The following is a 21,249-nucleotide window of genomic DNA, read 5'->3' as shown; positions in this document are numbered from 1 at the left end:
ATCTTTATCTCTTGTTTCCATTCATGCTGTATTTCTATTTCTACTTTGCACGGAGCATTGGAACAAAAACAATTTCCCCCCGGGGATTAATAAAATATTCTGAATCTGAATCTGAATCTGAATTAGTCTGGAGGCTCGCTTTGCTGCCGTTCAGTGGCTAACGAGCGCAGCTAGCTGCTAAAAGCCACCGCTGCAACTAACAAACTGCACAAATCCATTCAGCAGCTCCACCATCCACAGTCAGACACACGGCTCATTATTTACTGCTGAATTACAGCTCACAACTCGCACCAACAGCTGACGCTGCTCTAGTGTGAGTGTTTCTGATGGTTAGCGAAACATCCTGGTGCAGACTATTTGCTGGAGTTTACCGTCCTGTCGCTCATGTTGCATTTGAAGATAATAAAAAGCACAGCTATTCTTGGCTTTTAATGTCCGACAGTCCTCCACTAACATGTTTGTCACATCTCATCAGTGCAAATGAAGTATATATCTTTGTCTTAGTTTTTATAATCAAGATCTATTTTTAGCTCGTCATCATCTCAATTTTGTCCTGGAAAAAAGTCAATGAAAAATTTTCATCATAGTTTCTGTCAACAAAATTAACACTGCACTTTACAAGGCGGATTCAGCCATTTGGATCAGTGGGCACTTTTCTGTTAAAAGTAGGCTAATGCAGGGACAGTGGGACAGTTAAGCAGCAAAACTAAAAACTGTTGTTATAAACTTGACACAGGAAACAGAAATAAACTTGTAGCTTCTGAACTAATGGGTGAAATCACGCTGCTGCTTGTGCGCACATGCTCACTGTGTCTCTCTTTACAGGGACGCATTTGTTTGACAATAAGTAAAGCTGTAGTTTTAGCCGGCCCACTGCTGTACAGCAGCAGTTATTTTACTCAGTGAATCAAACATCAAAATGTGTCATCAGTGTGATTACTGTGTATTTCTCCCACAGGACAAACACAGCTGGAACATACTGCACCATTCAGACTTCAAACCAGGTTTTGATTTGTTGATGGTGCCAACGCTTTCTGCTGCCTCAAAATGGAAATACACCAACAATGCCCCTGACCACACCTTGTTTGAAGGCCAACCTCCCACGGCCACATAGATGGGAGCAATTATATTTGCTACTTAAACAGTGTGGCCGCTGGCCGTGAAATGACAGCTGTGTCGTTCTGAAACAATGACAGTTGCATTGCGCTGTGTGCTGCTTTGCACTGGGTGTACGACAGGGCCCACTGAGTCATTATTTTAAGATTCTGAGTCATTATTTCAAGAAACTCTCATTATGATGACGTACAGGAACACTGGAGCAAACAGCTTTCCATTCAAACAGTATTCACAGTTCAGTCTGTGACTTATGACCCATCATCTCGCTCTGTCATAATACAGAGCTGAAGCTTATTTGAGCCTCCTCCCTCACAGAGCTGCTGAATTATGTGACAGTCTAAGCAGTGTTCAGTCCGTGCAGAATGAACCGTTCCCACTGGTTCTCTGCACAGATCCTCACAGTCTCTGTGGGACCGGCTGTGTGGCTGCCTGGCCGTAAATCCCGGCTCTGGCCGGCGCAGAGTCGTGTTCGTCCCAGCTTTAATCCGTCCAGCGGCTGGCGGCGGTGGGATTTGGGAGGACAGTTTGGCTTTAGTTTCCATGTAAACAGAGAATGAGGTTAAAGGAGGGGACAGCTGGACCGTCACTCACTGTCAGCTTCACACAGACACCGACAGCAGAACCAGCACTGAAAACTGCTCTCAGTGTTCACAATACTGCTGCTACTCACTCATATTTAAAATCTGTGCTCTGTATGCTTACAGTCAAAACAGCTCACCACAAAACTTATAATTCTTAAAACTTTCTTAAAATCAAAGCCCATCCTCACCTGTGGAGGAGCTTTTTAGATCATTCATACCACGCTGTAAAGCAGACGTCACCAGTAGACATGAGATATTGTTTGAATATGGTCAAAATTCTGCACATTCCTGTAGAAATGATGCTGTACACATGTCACATCTTTAACCACCTGGAAAACAGCAGGTTGGGTGCTGGGCACAACTCTGTGCCAACTTTCAAGGGCGTGGAGGCAGGTTGCGTCTGTGGTTGCGAAGCGACCATAACCAGCACCGTGTCAGAGCCTACTTAGCAGAAATCCTGAGTGCAGAGCTGATCTTCTTCCACGTGTTGTTTTGTAAGTGTGTATTGTTTGTGGGACAGATGTGACGCTCTGGGTAGCCCTGCACTAACATGATCAACCTCTTCTCCATATTTATCACACACTGATATTTACGGATGAAGTGAAAGGTATCTGTGAGCTGTGATTGGTTGGTCCTCGTCACATGACGTGCTTCTGCATTCCAAAAGTTGAACTCTGTTCATCTCAGGGCGCAGCCGTCATGCCCTGGCTACTGAGCAGGAGTGTGAGCATTTACACTTGTGCAGTGGTGTGTCTGTGTCACTCTGCAGTTACACCTCCACAACACTAGTTGGCAGCGGGGTTTCTGTGAAGTGCTGTACAGTTTAGTTGATTTAAAACACACATTAAACACACAATAAACACACATTAAACACATGTTAAACACACATTAAACATGGCTTAATAGAGACAGTTTCAAACACAAATCAGCTTCACTATAACTCACAGCATTCACAGACAAACACTTGTCTTTATCTGGACACATTTTCCCCACAAATACAACATGCTAACGTTATTAGCACAAGCCTATGGCATTTTACATTGTATAAATTAGCCTAGCAGCTAGAGGATTTTTCCTCTGCTCATATGAAACCAGGGACAACAGCAACATGTAACAAAGGTAACGTTAAAAAATTCAGCTTCCAAACTGGCCAAACCTATTCCACATACTGCTGTCCTTCCCTCCTCCATCAGCTCCACCACCTGAGCCACAGACACATAGTGTAGCGGTGCAGACTCACCTGTCAGGGGCGCCGCTTCCTCTTTTGGCTCTCAGCTCGCCGTTCATCCCGGCGTCTGAAAAACAAAAACAAACCATCAGATCAGGTTAGACACTGACGCAGGTCGTCTCTCCACATGACCCGAGGGTAGACGGTGATGAAGGTGTACAGGTAACACACACACACACACACACACACACACACACACACACTACTGCACAGTAAACAAACAGCCCATCCGCAGCTCACACAACACACAAAGCTAAATGAAAAGAGCAAAAACACACACACACACACACACACACACACACACACACACACACCCAGCGGGCTCAGCCGGCCACCTTAACAAGCGGCCTGAGAGTCTAATTGGCCTCCATCTGTCAGACTGGAATTAATTTCTTCTCACATTCACGATGCCCCAGCAGCAGACATGTTACCTGTCTGTCAGCCTGAGACAGACAGACAGACAGACAGACAGACTCTTCTGGCCATGAGGAAAAAAAAATCTGAGTCATGAGATTAATTTTAGAAAAACACAGTGAACTCTTCTGTGACTTCATGAAACCCTGAGGTCATGTTGGGAAGTTAAAGAGACTTTCCTCATTTCAACAAATACACCACAACTTCATCCATTCACGTTCATTCACGTTCAAGTGACACAAACATCTAGTGGATAAAGCAAATCATGACTCATATCTGAAAAAGTCTGATGACGTTATTATATAGCAGAAAAGTCCACAGGTGGAGGAGGTGGAGGAGGTGGAGGAGGTCGGATGGGACCAGTTTCCAAACAACAGAAAACGTTGGTTTCTTTTCCCCATGATCATAATCATTCCCGGACCTTAACCACACCATATCATCCCAGTCATGATAATAAAGGTCCCCATTTTAACCCCCTAACCAAGTACTGAACCGAACCTACCATATGTTAAAGGTCCAGTATGCAGGATTTAGTGGGATATATTGGCAGACATGGAATAATATATAATAAGTATGTAGGGGTGGTTTGGGAACGGCCCCATGTTCTCCATCTTAGCTTAGCTTGTCAGCATGCTAATGTTGCTAATTGGAATTAAGCACAAAGTCCAGCTGAGGCTGATGGGAATGTCTTTAACCCTGCAGGTATTTGGTCATAAACCAAAGTAGTGGACACATTAAATGTTGACCTGATGGTGGCGCTAGATGACAAGTTAGAGGATTATTTAAGTTATTACAGTTGTGAAGGGGACGTGAATGATGAGCCAAAGTATGTTAGTTCATCCAACAGACATTTCATTCCATCCATCCATTTTCGTCCGTCTCCCCAGCGACACTTTCCAGCTCCTCCTGGAGGACCCCAAGGCGTTCCCAGGCCAGATGAGACATGACCTCCAGCCTGTTCTGGGTCTGCCCCGGGGCCTCCTAATGGTTCGACATGCCTGGAAGCCTCTAACAGGAGGCGCCCAGGAGGACCCTGATCAGATGTTGAACCACCTCAACTGACCCCTTTCAACATGAAGGAGCAGCGGCTCTACTCCGAGCTCCCTCCAGATGTCTGACTCCTCACCCTATCTCTAAGGCTGAGCCCAGACACCCAACGGAGGAAACTCATTTCAGCTGTTTGTATCCACGACCTCATTCTTTCAGTCACTACCCAGAGCTCATGACCACAGGTGAGGGTTAGGACGTAGATGGACCAGTAAATTGATGGCTTTGCCTTCCAGCTCAGCTCCCTCTTCACCTGGACGGTCCAGCGCAGCGCCTGCATCACTGCAGTAGCCGCACCAAACCGATTCCAAAATTCTCCTCTGAGAATCGCCACCTTAACGTGGGTTTGCGTGACCCTGTGAACCTGGGAGTTGTGTTGTATGGGGATAACAGCCCCTGGTAGGGTCTCCCAAGGCAAAGTGGTCCCAGGGGCGGGGCCAGACTAAGAGCGATTCAAGAAGACCTTGATGATTCGGACTTTGAGGACCTGGTATGGGAACACTGGGAGCCGTCACTCTGTGGGTCCACCACCCGCAGGGACAAGATTCAGGGTTCGGTACATTGTGTGCTCGGCTGCTGGAGGGGGCGGGGCCCATGGCACGCTGATCTCTGGCGTCGCCGACAGACATTTCATTGAAAAACACAAATGTGAACCTGATGATGGCACTAAAGGAAAAATCAGAGGGTCACCAAGGTTTCGAGGATTTATCTTTTAGGGAACATGAATGTTTGTAGAAAATTTCACGGCAATCAATCGATTAGTTGTTGAGATATTTCAGTTTGAACAAAAGTGCTGGATCACTGAGTGTGTCCTTCTGCAGAGCTGCCACCGTGATGGAAAAGAAGCATTTCATTGTGATCACAAACTGATTTTGTGAGATTAAGACACTGTTCTCATCTTTGCTGAGACCTTAAAGCTCCTTCCTTGTCGTCACAAAAACCACAAGAACAACTCTGTTTCCTGTTTGGCTTCATCTCTTCAGTCGGAGCAAACCACTCAGTCACCGTTTGGATTTTGTAATTGAAAGCTGAGAGCAGCTCTTCTCTTCACGACCTCCATCAGAGCTCGGTGCACGGCTCCCAGGACCCCCTGCATGTCAAACCGTGTTGGGAAAGCAGCAGCTGGCCCTTTGCCTCCCATCATGCCCCTCTCCCCACCTGCAGCGCTGACAGTCGGCGGCAGGGTTGTTTATGGCTTCCACGCCGGCTGCAGCTTGTAGAACATTAGTCTTTTAGTGTGAGGTTTATGAGCGCCGTCACTCACCATCTGTTAACTGCCGGGGTGCCTTTAATCGTCCCCCCCTTCCTCCCTCCCCTGGAGATCGATAAGGCTGCCAGGTCGCCGCTACACCCACCGCGTGCTGAACGGGTGATTGTGCATCATCGACTGAGTGATTACAGCTATTTGCTTGCTTATTGCTTCGCATTGTTTGGACGACACATCAGCTTCAGAGAGTGGGGGGGGAGAGAAGGGGAAAATGAGAAAGGAGGGAAGGAAGAGAGAATGATGACAGGACAATTTCACACCCTCATGGTTATTGGTTTTCAGGGACAGGCTATTCAAAGTTTGGCAGGAAACCCAGAGCGGAGCAGAGGCCGGCTGCTGGCGCCTGGATGAGGCCACGACGATGACTTCCATCCATTCATGTTTGTTTTTAACTGTTTGTCAGGAAATATCTGTTTGCTGTGCAGTGATGATGATGATGATGATGATGATGATGACGATGAGTCCGCCTCTGACAAATCTTTATCAATTTTGAGAAACAGGAAAGCTCAGAGCGACTGAACATTTTGTAGCAGACAGATACGTTTCAGACAGTGTTCGCACCACACCATGGCTTTGGGCGGAGCTCTATTTTTTGGGGTTGTGGGGGGTGTCTGCACCACCATGTTCATATAAAACTCTATCAGTCCTGAGCATGGATGGATCACTGATCAGGCCTATGAGGCACAGGCCCAGGGGCCCAAAGATCTGCACAGTGTCACTCAAATTGATACACACCAACCAGACACATACTCAAAAAGACCACACGGAGATGCAAAGGAACTTAAAAAAGACACAAGATAATGACAAAAAGGGACAAAACAGCCACAAAACAATCAAGAAATGCTGAAAAAATTACTTCAAAGAGACAAAATGACATCATGATGGAAGCAGACGAGACGACGCTGCTCGGCCCCGTGAATGGAACATTTACATTTAAAAAACGCCCAGATGGAGCTGTTGACAGCAGCAGCGTTCTCTGCAGGTTCTGCAGGAAGGAGTTTTGTACCATTGGACAACTTCAAGCCTGAAATATCACCTCAACACAAAGACTTTAGGTCTGAGCTAGCACAGCCTCTGATGCTAACGCTAGCAGCCAGACTCATCACGCCACACTGGACCAGGTGTTCAGACTGAGTCAGTCTACTTGTGGGCTCACACCAGTTTGGGTGGTCGAGGACAACTGTGTCCAAAATCCAGCAGCTTTACTACGATACATCTGACAACATTCATTGTAACTGAAGTTTTTAAAAACTTTAACAGCAAAAATTGATGTATGTGATTAATTTAGATGAATTCATCACAGAGCATGTCATTAATTAAATTATTTTTTTAATCACTTAACAGCCCTAGTTTAAATGTAAAAAGAGCAAATAAAATAAAGATTATCTCTTAGGTGCATAAAACAAATGTGCACAAAGCCAGAAATATAAACACATTAACAGTACGTGTCATAATTATGACTGGTGCAATTCAAAATATAAATATCCATTTTGTCTGTCTGTTACTCCAACAAACTTCAGACTGCATGTGGCTCCATCAGGATACAAACAGGAAGTACATCCAGGTGAGCTGATCACATGACCTCTTCCTGTCAGGTGACCTTAAAGAGACTTCCTGTGAATCCTGATCTAATATTCAGAGGAACTCATAAAACCAGCTGTTGTAAAGTCAAAACAAGACACATATTTCAAACCACAGCTCCTCTGTGAACTTATATTGTTTTAAACCCAGCTGCACGTGCAGGACAGGTGAACACACCTGCAGGACAGGTGAACACACCTGCAGGACAGGTGAACACATCAGTCACCACCTGTCTGCTCCATTACAGCAGGATCAGACCATCTGGATGATGATTCAACAGATTCATTTAACTTTGTGTTTCAGAGCTCTCTTCATCTCCTGACTCTCCTCCGCATCCTGGATTCATTATTTTCTGTCACCCACATTATGTCTCAGAATAAACTCGTCTGACGTTCATCCTGTTGAAACTCTGACACACAATAGATCCACAGATCATGTTTCATGAAACTGGAGGAAACAATGCGTCTCACAGCTCATTTCAGAGGATGGATGATGTGTTCACTGCTGCCTTGTTTATCCCAGCGTCATCATTAGTTGGTTTCTAACCACCAGTTTTTATGTGAATTTTAAAAAGTGGAAACACCAGGAAAAGCATGTGACTTTGGCCTCGTGCACATGTAGACGGGGATTTTTGAAAACAGGTTTTTTCCTCTGTCTTTCTCAAAAACATCCCCGACCACATAACCACTGTTCTAAAAAAGTCTTTGCCCAAATGATGCAAAAACACAACTGAAGAGCCAAACCAACAGGCGGGGATATGACCGTTACCTAAAGCCAAGCACAGAAGCAGATGCTGGACAATCAGGAGCCTAAATACCATCAGGCTAAAGGGAGCAGTGACCTCAGAAGATCATTCTGACACCGAAAATCTTCACCTTGACAGAGGTTTACAAAACGTGTGTTTGTGTGGGTTAGAACCCCCCCACCCTGGGTTCAAACCAGGAACCCTCTTGCTGTGAGGCAACAATGCTAACCACTGCCACACTGTGCCACCCTACTATTCCACATGTCAACTATTAAAATTGATAAATTAAATGAATCATTTCTTATTTTCTTTGGTATTTTTTGTTATATTCAGATATTCCGTGATGATTGCTGGTGATATGTATGCTGATGTTATCCAATGCAAACTCTGTGATCATGTGACGAGATGATGTGTGCACATTGGCGTGCACTAGGGGGCCGTCATAATAATAATAACTACCATACGCCACTGGTCTCAGCTCTCCACTTGTGTTTGGATCACCCAAAAGAGCCCGGTCTCACTCCAAAGGCATCGAAATCCGGCGCTTGGCCAGTGACTTCTGGCGTCAGAAACCAACGAAAAAGGCATCTTTTAAACGTTAGCACGATACCTGGCCCATTGCCGTTGTAGTTTAATGGTGCCTGGCGGTGTCAGGGGGACAATGGGGGCGATGAGACAAGGACAATGTTAAGGCGGCGAAAGACAGAGTGGGGCAGGTGGGAGGGACTGAGGGTGGATGAGTCCAACAAACCCCAACTTTCACCCGAGAGAGTGGAGTTGGTGTCCCGTAAGATTCTAAAGCCAAACCCTGTTTTTTTGTTGTTGAAGGAAAAAAGACGTCAATTTGCATTGTTTTACCGATGTAGTGCTTTTATTTTGAAAGAGACTGTATGTAATGAAAATGAAAGTGTATTTTGAACAGGCTGAACTTGACACGGTGTCCCAGAATATCAACAACCAACCACCCAGGGTACAAGGGTAAAAGACAGGTAAGTCACACGTTGGTACTCCAGCTCACAAAGTCTTCTTCCTTCTTTGTTTCTACGACATGTAGATTTCATTTTTAACAAACTGGACTTGAGTCAGTACCCGTCCAAGAACAAACACTGATCATGTTTTATGAGAGCGGAGGAAATGATGCATCTCACAGCTCATTTCAGACGTCTTTCCTGCCGCCTCTCTGTACTGCATCCTCATTATTGATGCAGAGCGCTTGTTGCTGTGACTTCATTCTGGGATTGATTGAGTCAGTCAATCCTGTCTGTAAGTGAGCGGCCACCTCCTCTCTCCTCGCTCAGTTAAACTAAGCACAAAACCTGAAACATTACACTCAGTGAGAAGAGTTCCAGTTTGTAGCTCTGGTCATTTCTGCAGCAGTAAAATAACATATTTGAGTTTCGGGGTCATTTCTTCACAGCCTGGTGATCACAGCCTCTGCTCAAATGTTAGCAGGCCACTTTCAGAAACTGATGTTATTTCTCGTCTGTGACCGTGGACGGTGGCGAGGGTGTGAGCGCTGACATTTCCCTGATTTTATGGATGAATAAACACAACCTTGAACTTGACTCACGTGTGATGAGGGTGGATGCTGAAGAGGAGGCTGATCTTTATCGTGGTTAGCACTGTTCTCATCGAGGAAAGGACCCGAGAGTCATCTGAGATAAACACTTAAAGAGACGGTAAATCTCAACCAGGGAATTTTTCAAGAATAGAAAATGCTGGGACGTGATAATGATTTCATTTTGATGATGGAGCTGATTTCATAAAATGTATTGTAATATTTCACAGAGAAACTCTGACATTTGAAATAACAATAAACCACAAACAGCAGCTCCATTCTATCAACTGAGGATCGCTGCTCACAGAGTCTTTACAGTAAAAACAACCCTGCGTTAAAGCAGCACATGAGGCTGTGCGGTGCTCGTTTCAGTGCATCGGTGATACGCTAAAATACGATCCAGGAAGTAGCACATAAATGCATTTAAAGGCTTATCAGACGCCAGCGTGCTGCAGTCAACAAAGGAAACAAAGATGAACATCCATCACAGTTTACAGACGACTTCCTGCTTCAACTCTGAACCTCCATGCTTGTTGTAGCCTTGGTGACACAGCTTCACTGCTCAGTGAGGGATCATAACTGATCATTTTCAGTTTGGCCTCCGAATAAAGACGTTGAGATAATCTGGAGAAACTCTTTGATTGTCTGACTGCTCATTTATTGACCTGTTCTTTTTGTGCATTTCTATCCACCTGCTTTTATGCATATTTTCATAATAATAATAATATTGCAAGAAACTTTTTACTCTTGAGTGAGGTGGAAAGGTGGACGTACAGATAAAAAATAAGTGCGACAAAATGCAACAGAAGCAGCCTTAGTGAATAAATGATGACACCCATGAAGCATGTGACTTCAGTAAACCTGGATCCTACACTGTCATGTTTTCAGTGTCTATGTGACTAAATGAGACAGACATTTCTTCAGTTAGTCCAGTATTGAGAGAGACAGCTGTGTAACAGGCTGTATTCCCTACAGGCAATTGTGCAGTGTCAATTTATGTCCAGTAGAAATGTTTGTTTTTGCCACTGACAGGCTCAGATTGTTATTGTAAGTGTCTTAAAACAAGATGGAGCCGACGCAGCAGAGAAGAGAAATGTTTTGTTGTCGGTCTGTTTGTTACTGTGACCAAGTCTCACTAAAGAAGAAGTCTCGTTCTGAAATCTCGTGAGAGGTGACTTGTTGCAGGAAAAACAACAGCGGCAATGTTATGGAAATGTTTGTTGAGTACAGAAAGCCTAGTCTAGTGTTGTCTAAAAGATTTTCACTGCCATGGCTGAATATTTGGCTGATTTCAACAAAGTGAAAAAGTCAGATCAAGATTTCGTCCAAAACATGTGAAACAATCTGAACCTGTCAGTGACAGAAACAAAAACTTTAATTGGACATAAATTGACGGTGCATAATTGCCCGTAGCTGTTTGGCTACTCGATACTGGACCAGTGTCTGAAAACATCAGATGTCTGTGGAGTGATGAGGAGACTGTGACACTCAGGCTGTTCTCGTGCAGTTTGTACATTTTCCTTGAAAAGTAATGTGACAAAATTTGTACATTTCCCACATAATAATGAGCCAATAATTCATGCATAACCCAAATATTTTGGAAGGCTGTGATCATGTGACCAATGCACTGATGGGAACACGATGGAGGCGGTCCAAGCTGTCCAGTTAGGGGACAGGTGAGGTGGTGAATGGGTCACAAAACACAGGACTTTCCCCTGGAGAATTCAAAATTGTGTTAGCTTTCTTTTCCTAAACCTAACTACAGTCACTTTACGTTAATTTTGGAATGTTATTTGATGATACGTTGAACCAAAGGAGGCTGGTAGCGAGTTGAAGCTTTAAAATCTAAAATGTAAAGTTTGTACGTACACACAGTTCAGCTTTAGACTTTATTCTGATGCCGAACTGACAAAAACATCGGCTTCATATGACACTTTTTATCTTGCGCTTCTAAAGTTATGTGTCTTTGTGGACACATAAGAAATTGTTGATTTGTCATATTTCTTAAAGGGAGTTTGGCGTTATATTTTTCAGCAGGAGCAGAATGAGAAATAATCTCAAAAGGAGTCTTGCTCTAGTCTTGCAGACAGTGACCCTGCGCCATCTTCAGCCTGTTCTCAAACAAACTCCGGACTTTCACCTGGAAGCCCCCTGCCCGGTTCCCGCGTGAATTTTAAGCCAAATCATAATGTTTTTTTTCTAAAGCCAACATGGTTTTGGAACTCAACCTGAAAGAGTTTATGAATGTAACGAGTAGAAAGTGTATTTTGAAAAGAAATAGTGTTTTATGGTTTAAATTTCAAGACTTTTCAAGGACCCGTAATATAGTTGCCCTACTTGCCTGTTGTCTTTCAAACATACTAGATTCAAACATGATTTCAGCTAGCTGGCAACATGGAGGGAGAGACGGAACATGATGGAAAACATAAATGTATGTGATGGCAAACAAAACGTTGTCGCACATGGTGCATATTAGAGCTACGTTACACCAACAGCTACAGAAAACATTACGTGGACTATCAGTGGATGATTAGTGTAACGATTTCATTACACAAACCAAATCACGTGAATTTTTCAAAGACTTTCAATGATTTTTACTTGATTGCGAAATTCCATGACTTTTCCAGGTTTTCCATGACCGTGGGAACTCTGCACAGTGCATGTAAAAGGTATAAACTGACACGCCATCTGTAAACGTCCAAAACAGACGCAGGAGGGTACCTATGGCGTCATGTTTTGACATGTATGTCCACCGACAGAGCGACCGTGTTCGACAAAAGTCAGGTTGTCTTTAAATGTGAGAGGGTGTCAGACTTTAAAGTCTTCAGCATTAGACACACCAGAATAATCCTTAACTCTAAACATTAAAACAGAACACAATGTACAGTATATATATCTCCTGTTTTTTATGAAGCACTTTCACCCAAAGCTCTGCACAGTTTGCCTCTTATTCACTCATACACACACACACACACACACACACACACACACAAGCTACCATCATCAGGAGTAACAGGGGTTCTCGGTTGAAGACACTTCAGCATGTGGACAGGAGGAGCCAAGGATCAAACTGCCGACCACCTCCAACCCTCCAGGTGTAAAACTCAAACTGGTCCTCAACAGAGCAACTTCGCCTCGTGCTCTTAATGATGAATGAAACATCTTCCTCACGTGAGCTGATTCTCTTTCTGCACGTCTCACAGTTAAAGGACGATTCTCGTATCTCACTAGTTGCACGATGAAGCTGAAGTCGCCTTAGTGAACACACACACACACACACACACACACACACTGGGACAACTCAAAACCACATGTGCATGCAGCACACACACCTGCACAGGATCTTGGACAGTCACAACTGTGATATCACCATCTTCAGTTACAACATCCTCTCAAATACACTGATGTGACTCTGTGTATGTGTGTGTGTGTGTGTGTGTGTGTGTGTGTGTGGTACTCACGTCTGTCTCGGTGGCAGTCGCTCCTGAAATGGGTCATGACAAGAGAAGAAGAAGAAGAGGAGGAGGAGGAAAGAGATAAAACCTGACGACTGAGAGTGTCTGACTGATGATGCTTCCCTCACTGAGACAGGGAGAGAGGTGACCGCTGAGTATGGCAGTGGGTCGTACCATCTAACACTCCACTGAGAGGGGTGGAGGAGGGATGACCAGTTCATTTATCTGGTGAGAAAGGGGGGGTGGGGGGGGGGGCAGTCTGGAGGAGAGACAGAGATGGGAGAGCACTGATGGAGGAGGTGTGAAGGAGGTGTGAAGCAGGTAAAGTGGAATCAGTCAAATGGAGACAGAAGGTAAAACAACACTGAGCTCAAGTTTATCATGTTTTTCTAGTAACCCTGCACATTCAAAGTGATGCTGAATATTTGTCCTGTGGAGATGCTGCGCCCCCTAGTGGATCATAACGTGGTTGTTTAAAGTGTAACAAATTAAACTGCATGTTTTTGTCTGCTGTAGCACACTCACTGGTCACTTTATTAGGTACACCTTGCTAATACCAGGTTGGATCCCCTTTGTCTTCACAACTGGCTTAATTCTTCATTGCATTCAACAAGGTGCTGGAACAACACATTCTCACTCCTCTCGACCTCGTCACATATGGATATCGTTTGCTCATGGACTTTCCACGTCTACATACGATGTGCAAGGTACCTTGTTCTGGGACGCCGTGTCAACTTCAGCCTGTTACATGCATTGTCTTCTTTCAAAATTCTGTTTTCACAGGAAATGTAATGTTTACATACAGTCTCTTAAATAAACACACTACATCGGTACAACACTGAGAATTGACGTCTTTTCCTTGGTCGGGTTTAGGCAACAAAAGCACGTGGTTAGATTTAGGAAAAGGGAAGAGAGTTTGGCTTTAGAATCTTCAAGACACCAACACCGCTCTCTCAGGTGAAAGACAGCGCCTGGGCAGTGACTTGTGACGTCGAGAAACCAGCGGAAAAAGGCGTCCTTTAACGTCAGATATGTGGCTGGTTGCAAGTATAGTTTTACAGCGTCTGGTGGCGTCAGAGGGAAGCGCAGCGGGACAAGGGCGAAAGTCAAGACGGCAAAAGTCCAAGTAGGGTGGGTGGGAGGCTCCAACAAACACTGACTTTCGACCAAGAGAGTGGTGTTTGTGTCCATAAGATTCCAAAGCCAAAAACCCTGTTCTTTTTTCCTAAAACTAACCATGTGTGTTAAAGGACAAAAACAGTTCTGGTCTCTATGGCTAATTTCAACATTCATGACGACTGTACAGGAGCTGAATCTTTAGAATAATTGAGGGGCCGGTTCACTGACTCTGTCTCTGCTCTCCTGCTGGAGCTCAGCCTGCCAGCTGCTGTCAATCAAATACAGTATTCCTGATATTTACCCTAAATCTTTTTTCTTGCTTTAATAATTATAAACTATTGACAATACATTTGAAATAACACTGGTGTTACTTTTGGCTGCAAAAAGGGGGATGTGTAAATGAGATTTACGTTGGACTTTAAGGAGAAGATGAAACACTAAATTCACTTTTTTGAGTTAAGCTGCAGCCATTTTACAACACGCTCTATTGATCCTGGTATCGTTTTATTGAGGAACACTTATGTTGCAATGAAGTGTTTATCTTTTTTCCAGAGAAAAGAAAAAGAGTAGTTCAGTCCATTGGATCTCCCAAAAATCTATAAAATATCTGACATACTGCAGGTGTAGGAAGTAGTGTATGTCAGCGTTCAGATGCATCATTTAAATGTGTGACGGAGGAACATGTTCACATTAAAACAGGATGTTACTCTTGAATTGAAAAGACTTCATTTCAATTCTGCACACAGAACAGATCGTGCCACTCGACCTGGAGCCCGTTCCAGCAAATTAGCAACATGCTAGCTGCAATTTACAACATGACATAATTTCCTGTCCTGTTCATTTTGACTAGTTTCACTAATGAAAACCAATTATGTCAGACTTGCATTAGCATGCGAGAGTCCTCACGAATGTATCTGCAATTTGCGAGCAGTAGTCTTTTGTGAAATGTGACAATTCCACCATTTGCAATCTGCATGTGAGTAAATCGCTTTTGTGAAACGGCCCCTGAACTGACAACTTTTTTGGTGAGTAAATAAAGTACCATGCACCAACAATGTAGACAAGTAAACATATATTGTACATAATACTTTTGTTATTGCTGGATTCAAATGAAGAACTGTTTCTGCCAACAATTAAAAGTTGTGAAAAGATTACAGTGAAGTTGATAGCTGCAGTTTGCATGAGTGAAACCAGCAGAACTTTGTTTGTATATTTCCAATTTCTGGTTCAAAAATTGTAGAGCTCAGCATGGACTCTACCTGCTGCTGTCTGATCATCATCCAGGGACTCAGTGCCAGAACTGCCACGACATCTGCTGCTCCATTTAAGTGGGTTTCCCTGCTGCTCGGTAACAAACGGCACATCGGCACGGCCAACTGGAAAATAAAATGCTGAGGCAGTGATGTTCCAGCAGCAGACAGTTGGTCCTCTGCAGCTTCAGATACTGTACAACCTGCTACATGTTTAGATTCTGGATATTATTTAAGCAGTGATGGACCTCCATGCTGGCTACTCACTGTACAGTGCTTTAGATTATTTGCATGAGGGCTGTAAATCTCACCTGCCTCTGCTGGCAGTACTTAGAGCTTCGTCGAGATTTCACATGAACACAATGGTGAGTGTTTGTTGGTGGGAGGCCAGGAAGTAGCACCTGGTTGGATGGAGTATTGCACATTGGGGGACACCTGGGGGAGAGAAAGGCTCTCCATTCACAGGTGGGCCCCTGTTTTCACAGAGGGGACTCTTCCTGTCTCCACACTACTGAAGTGCTCATCTAACACAAGCTGAAAGCGCTCTGAACTCAAGTACAGTGTGTGTGTGTGTGTGTGTGTGTGTGCGTCCTGCTGCTATGAGCCCAGATATCTGTGCTGTTAATTAGCTTGAATTAAAACTACCTCAAAAAGTGGCTGATTAACTCTTCATGCTTCAACTAGGTATCCAGCCAGTGGTCTTGCACTGCAGAGTGCAGCTATGAGTTTACAGAGCAGGGTGTACCTCGTGCAGCAAAGCTCCATCTTTTTCCATCTCTTCTGACACAGTAGATAAAAGTTTCATCAGGTCTGCTGCTATAACCTCAAGAAAAAACACAGATAGTTCAAACAAAAACGAAACTATCTTTTATTCAGAGTTTTCCTACCTGCATGACTGTTGGCTTAGTTTACCTGAGACAGAGCAGGAGAGTGAAAGACAGGAGTGGGATGTGAGACGAAAGACACTGGAAGCAATTGATTTATTTACTTTCTTACTGACAGCTGGATGAGAAGATCAACACCACGCACCTGCCCTCTGCCCTCTGACTAGATACGTGTCCTTTTTTCAAGTCGTGGCTGATGGTTGTACATTTACTACAGTTCTGTTTACAGCTCAGTCATTGTGCAGTTACTGAACACCATTAATGTATATTCTGTATTTTATGTTGTGATTCAATGAGCATTGTTGTTTTATTGCAAACATCTGCTTTATATACACAGATATAATCATCAATAAAATGTTTCTGCTGATTTTTTGTTTTTAAATATTATATTTTGATGCTGTGAGCAACACAATGAAATTCCTTCCATCTCCATTTTCTCTGTCTAAATTTGGACAAATCAAACTAAAACTATCTGCATGAACTGACACTTTAAAAATACGATCTTTTGGTGTCAGGCTTTTAAACACAAGCTCTGGTTGTTAAACTGTGATCCATCTCAGTTCAGTTTGAGATTTAAAACTCTTCACGGCAGATTTCTCTGAACACTGATGGAGAGAATAAATCATACGTTTACCTCCAGAATTGGGCAAGCTTTGATTGGTTGATAAAAGTTTAATCAGTGTTGATAAATTGACCCGAGCAACCAGCCGTCATCCAACTCTGTTTTAATTACAAAATCCATTAAATGATTTCATTTTAATTAAAGCTGTCCTATCTAATTAAGATATGATGATGAGGAGAGCCGAGGGCGTCTCCTGGGCTGCTTTATTTATCTCACAGTTAACCTCCATCAGCAGCCTGAGAGCTGCCTCCCAGCATGCATTTCAATGAGGGTCAGTGGCTGACACACACACACACACACACACACACACACACACACACACACACTACAAAAAACAAACAAACAAACAAAAAACCAGCAGAGAAATTAAAAAGGTGCATTTAGCCAAATTATGCCAAATATCAGGGTTGTGTTTTTATGGATGAATAAATATAAACTGACCAATAGGACGATCTACCTGGAGCCAAGGAGTTGAACCATCAGTCACGTTGCTGTGGTAACCACCTGCTGCAGTGTGATGGACATGCATTCTGCTCTCTACACAAAACAGCGCTGCTCGGTTTAATCCAACTGTCACTGTCCCAGCTGCTAATCCCTCCGCTTAATGGAGAGAGACACACACACACACACACACACACACACACACACACACACACACACACACACACAAATATGACTGATTAATGAGAAGTCAAATCAAACATTGATTGAGGAAATTACTGTGAGGTTTTAAATCACAAGATCAAATCAGGAGTCAACAAAAAATGTTTTTTCTTTGTTTATTCATCAGTCTTGAGGCTATTAATTAAATATTGTGTGCTGAGCTGAAACAGTGTGAAGACAATATGGCTGTCAACTGTCATAACCAGTTTATGCAATGTGAAGACTGTTCAGAGACCCAGGGTGCAGAAATATTTTTCTCCTCACCAAACTTTGGTGGCAGATGGCAAGTTGAAATTTGTTTTAATTCTAAAATGACATTTATTCACCTGTATTGTCAGTGATAGAAGTCAGTAAGTTCATTATTGTATGTGATACAATTTAAAAGTCAACCATAGACCTTTTCATGGGCCCCTTGGCCTTTGACCCCCTCGTGGCAGCCCGTCTCTATTCAGCAATAATTCAGAGGGAAATCTTTATAGCAAAACATTTATTTGACAGACACGCTCACTTATAGATTCAGATTTTACACACAGAGCTGATGACGATCTTACAAAGTGGTTAAAACCAGCTCCACCTGTAAGATGAAGACATTGATGCATCAGTGAGAATAATCCAGTAATTTATTATAAAAAGCACTTTGAGTATATTTTCCTGATTATAGTCACATACATTTACTTAAAGGAATATTTCACCCACTAATTACCATTTATATTTCAGTTATTCATGCGGTGTTACCTTAAAGTCTTAACACTTTTTCTCTCATGCCTTCAGTGAACGAAGAATCCAAAAACCTGCCTGTGTGTGTGTGTGTGTGTGTGTGTGTGTGTATGTGCCCATCACTTTCAGCCTGCGCTCTACTTTTGTTTGTTTTATATTGTTTTATTTTGTTTGGATGTATTTGGTTGGTCGTTGTGTTTATTGTATGTCTCTGTATCTGTTTTCACTCTGTTATCACCGCAGTACACAATTTAAAAAAAAAAAGAATCCAAAAACCAGCAAACATTGTTGATTAGTTGAAGTCAGTGGGGACCACGTTTATCAACAGCAAAACCATATCAAAACATCCATTAACAAAGTGGAGCAGTTTAATCCAGGTCTCATTTATCCTGTCATTCGCTCAGTACTTCTGAAACACGGTGCATTACCTTGCTGCTGTTACATGTGGTCCACAGTGACTTTAATTAATCAACAACGTTTGCTGTGTTTGGATTCTTCATTCACCAGAGACATGCCATCAAAACCTTTAAGAATTCACAGTAACACAGCAGAGTAACTGATAGAAGTGGTCATTTCTCTGAGGGCACCGTGCTTTCGCTGTGGCAGCTCCTAAAACGTGGAATGATCTGCCTCTGCACATCAGACAGGCGTCTTCTCTGTCTATTTTTAAATCTCTTCTTAAAACCCATCTCTTCTCCCTGGCCTTTGACACCCTGTAAGACGTTGATTTTATTTTGTTTTATTTTATTTTGTTATTTGTTTTTATTGTATAGTTGTTTTTTTTTTTTTTACAAATGTTTTATGTCTCTTAATTTATTTTACTTGTATTTTATGTCTCGTGCGAGCTGTTTTGTCTTTTATTTATTGTCTTTTATTTTTTCTTCTGTACAGCATGTACTCTGTGGTTGTTTTAAAATGCTTTACAAATAAAGTTGGATTGGATTTCTGGGTGAAATATTCCTTTACATTACATTTTAATGGAGTATTTTTACACTGTTGTACTACTTTGGTTAAGGGTTGAAATAGTTTTTCCATCACTGCACATATTAGACTACAGGACAGGTTTTTTTGTAAGGGACTGTTCATTACTTGTGAGATGGGTGGAGGCACTTCAAATCATTTTTTAAGCATTGGGGAAGCTTTTAGATGTGGTTTAAGGGAGGAGCACTCAGCCTTAATTGGTTGCATTTCATGGGCATGTTTTCTTTAAAAATCTCCAAAATCAGACCATTTATCATCTGCAGAAACTGTGACACATGATTATTTACAGTGGAAGGAGGGTCATGCATTTCCCTGCTCACTCAGGAAGGCTCAAGGGAATCTAAAACAAAGTAAAAAGTATTGACCCTTCTTGTGAAATATGTCATCACACACCTACCATGTATGCACATATGTTTTGGTCATGTACACGGCTGCGTAATTACTGGACTGCAATTTTCATTACTTTGTCGGAGGTCACTGGGACACTCATGGAGCCTGATGCCATTATGGATCTGTTGTCTAGACGACGTCTAATGCTAATGAGACGGAATTCACCAACACTGCCTTCACACACTTGATAACTGGATAAAAGAGACTCTCAGTCATTTACAACTTGAGAAAATCTGACACACATTGAGAGGCTCTCCCAGGAAATCTTAAAAGATGTGGCGGCCGTTTTTTGCCTGTGTGAAGAAAATGACCTTTCCAGCTATCCCTGACTGAATATTGTCTATTTTTGAATCAATATCTTAACGCTGACCCTGACTGTAAGGGCAAGATTACTGTTTACCATCATAAGTGAAATATGACCAGGATGAATGATTTGTTTCTGTGTAGGTAAGTCTTGTGTTTTTGGTTTGTTTGTTTGTTTTCTTTCGTACTTCACTACAATTACATCACACTGTCATTCACAAGTGCTTCAACACTACTGTGTGTAAAAAAAAATCAATAAGCAAAGTTCATAAAAAAAGTCCCTCCGTCCTAAATAAAGGACCGTCCCTAAAATCTTCCTGTTCAGTCACAGTTTTCTATTTTTGCAGAAGCAACAATAAAACAACACAAATAAACAAAGACAGACAAAGAAAACCTGAGTTTATGTTTCTGTGTGAAAGACAAAGCCTTCCAACTCAGCTCTCTGTCTTCATGTGGTTTTTCACGGATCAAAGCTTCGTGTTGTAATTAGTAACTTCACCAACATAAATATTAATTTTCTCTGAATGCGGCTCGGCCACATGTGAAGAAATATATCTGACAGGACTTTCTTTGGATCCAAACTCCAGCTGCACGTTTGGGAAAAGACAGAAATGTATTTATGCAGCACAAAGGTTGAAATGAAAGACTGAAGCGCCACCTGGTGGACGACAGGTTCACTGCACCAATATGTGATGAATCTCAGGCATCAAACTGAAGCCTTTATGCATCATGTTCAACCATCATCTGTTTTAAACTACTGTGAAGAAAATGTGACACGAGAACTGACTCAGGATCTCAGCTCTGCAGCACCTATTTATATGTTTTTATTTCTATTAATGTTGCATTTGTTATGAAACAAATTCACCCCACCACAGTGATTATCAGCTTTTATGAAAACCATGTTTTAATCCTGATCTTTCCAAAGATGATGCATCTTAAAGTTACAGGTAAATATAAAAACCGTTGGGTAAGTGCCTCCTCAACTCAAAATTAGTTTGGTTGAAGTTCTCTTTGAACAAGGATACATGGAGACACAGAAATCAGATGATAACACTGAGACAGTCTCTTTTTTATCTGTAACCACTTATCCTGTTGGGGGGCTGGAGCCGAGCTGACACTGGGTGAGAGGCAGGGTTCACCCTGGACAGGTCACCAGACAGGGCTGACACATAGAGACAGACAACCATTCACACTCACATTCACACCTACGGACAATTTAGAGTCACCAATTAACCTGCATGTCTTTGGACTGTGGGAGGAAGCTGGAGCACCTGGAGGAAACCCACGCTGACAGAGGGAGAACATGTCGGAGCACCTGGAGGAAACCC

The 21,249-nt window shown here is 42.8% G+C and overlaps 1 protein-coding gene across 1 annotated transcript in view; it reads right to left on the bottom strand.

The window, feature by feature from the left end:
• The window catches only part of LOC126407763 (RNA-binding Raly-like protein), a 63,019-nt gene extending 49,904 nt beyond the window's left edge, over positions 1 to 13,115 (bottom strand). The window contains exons 1-2 of the mRNA XM_050072955.1: positions 12,999 to 13,115; positions 2,938 to 2,992 (exon numbers count right to left, since the gene is read on the bottom strand). Of these exons, the coding sequence (XP_049928912.1) occupies positions 2,938 to 2,992; positions 12,999 to 13,035 (92 nt within the window). The 5' untranslated portion in view covers positions 13,036 to 13,115. The remainder of the gene's footprint in view (positions 1 to 2,937; positions 2,993 to 12,998) is intronic.
• Between the last annotated feature and the right edge of the window lie 8,134 nt (positions 13,116 to 21,249).

Source organism: Epinephelus moara, chromosome 20 (genome assembly GCF_006386435.1).
Source record: "Epinephelus moara isolate mb chromosome 20, YSFRI_EMoa_1.0, whole genome shotgun sequence".
NCBI lineage: Eukaryota > Metazoa > Chordata > Actinopteri > Perciformes > Serranidae > Epinephelus > Epinephelus moara.
The sequence above is the reverse complement of the archived record's forward strand: the minus strand, read 5'-3'. Positions and strand labels throughout refer to the sequence as shown.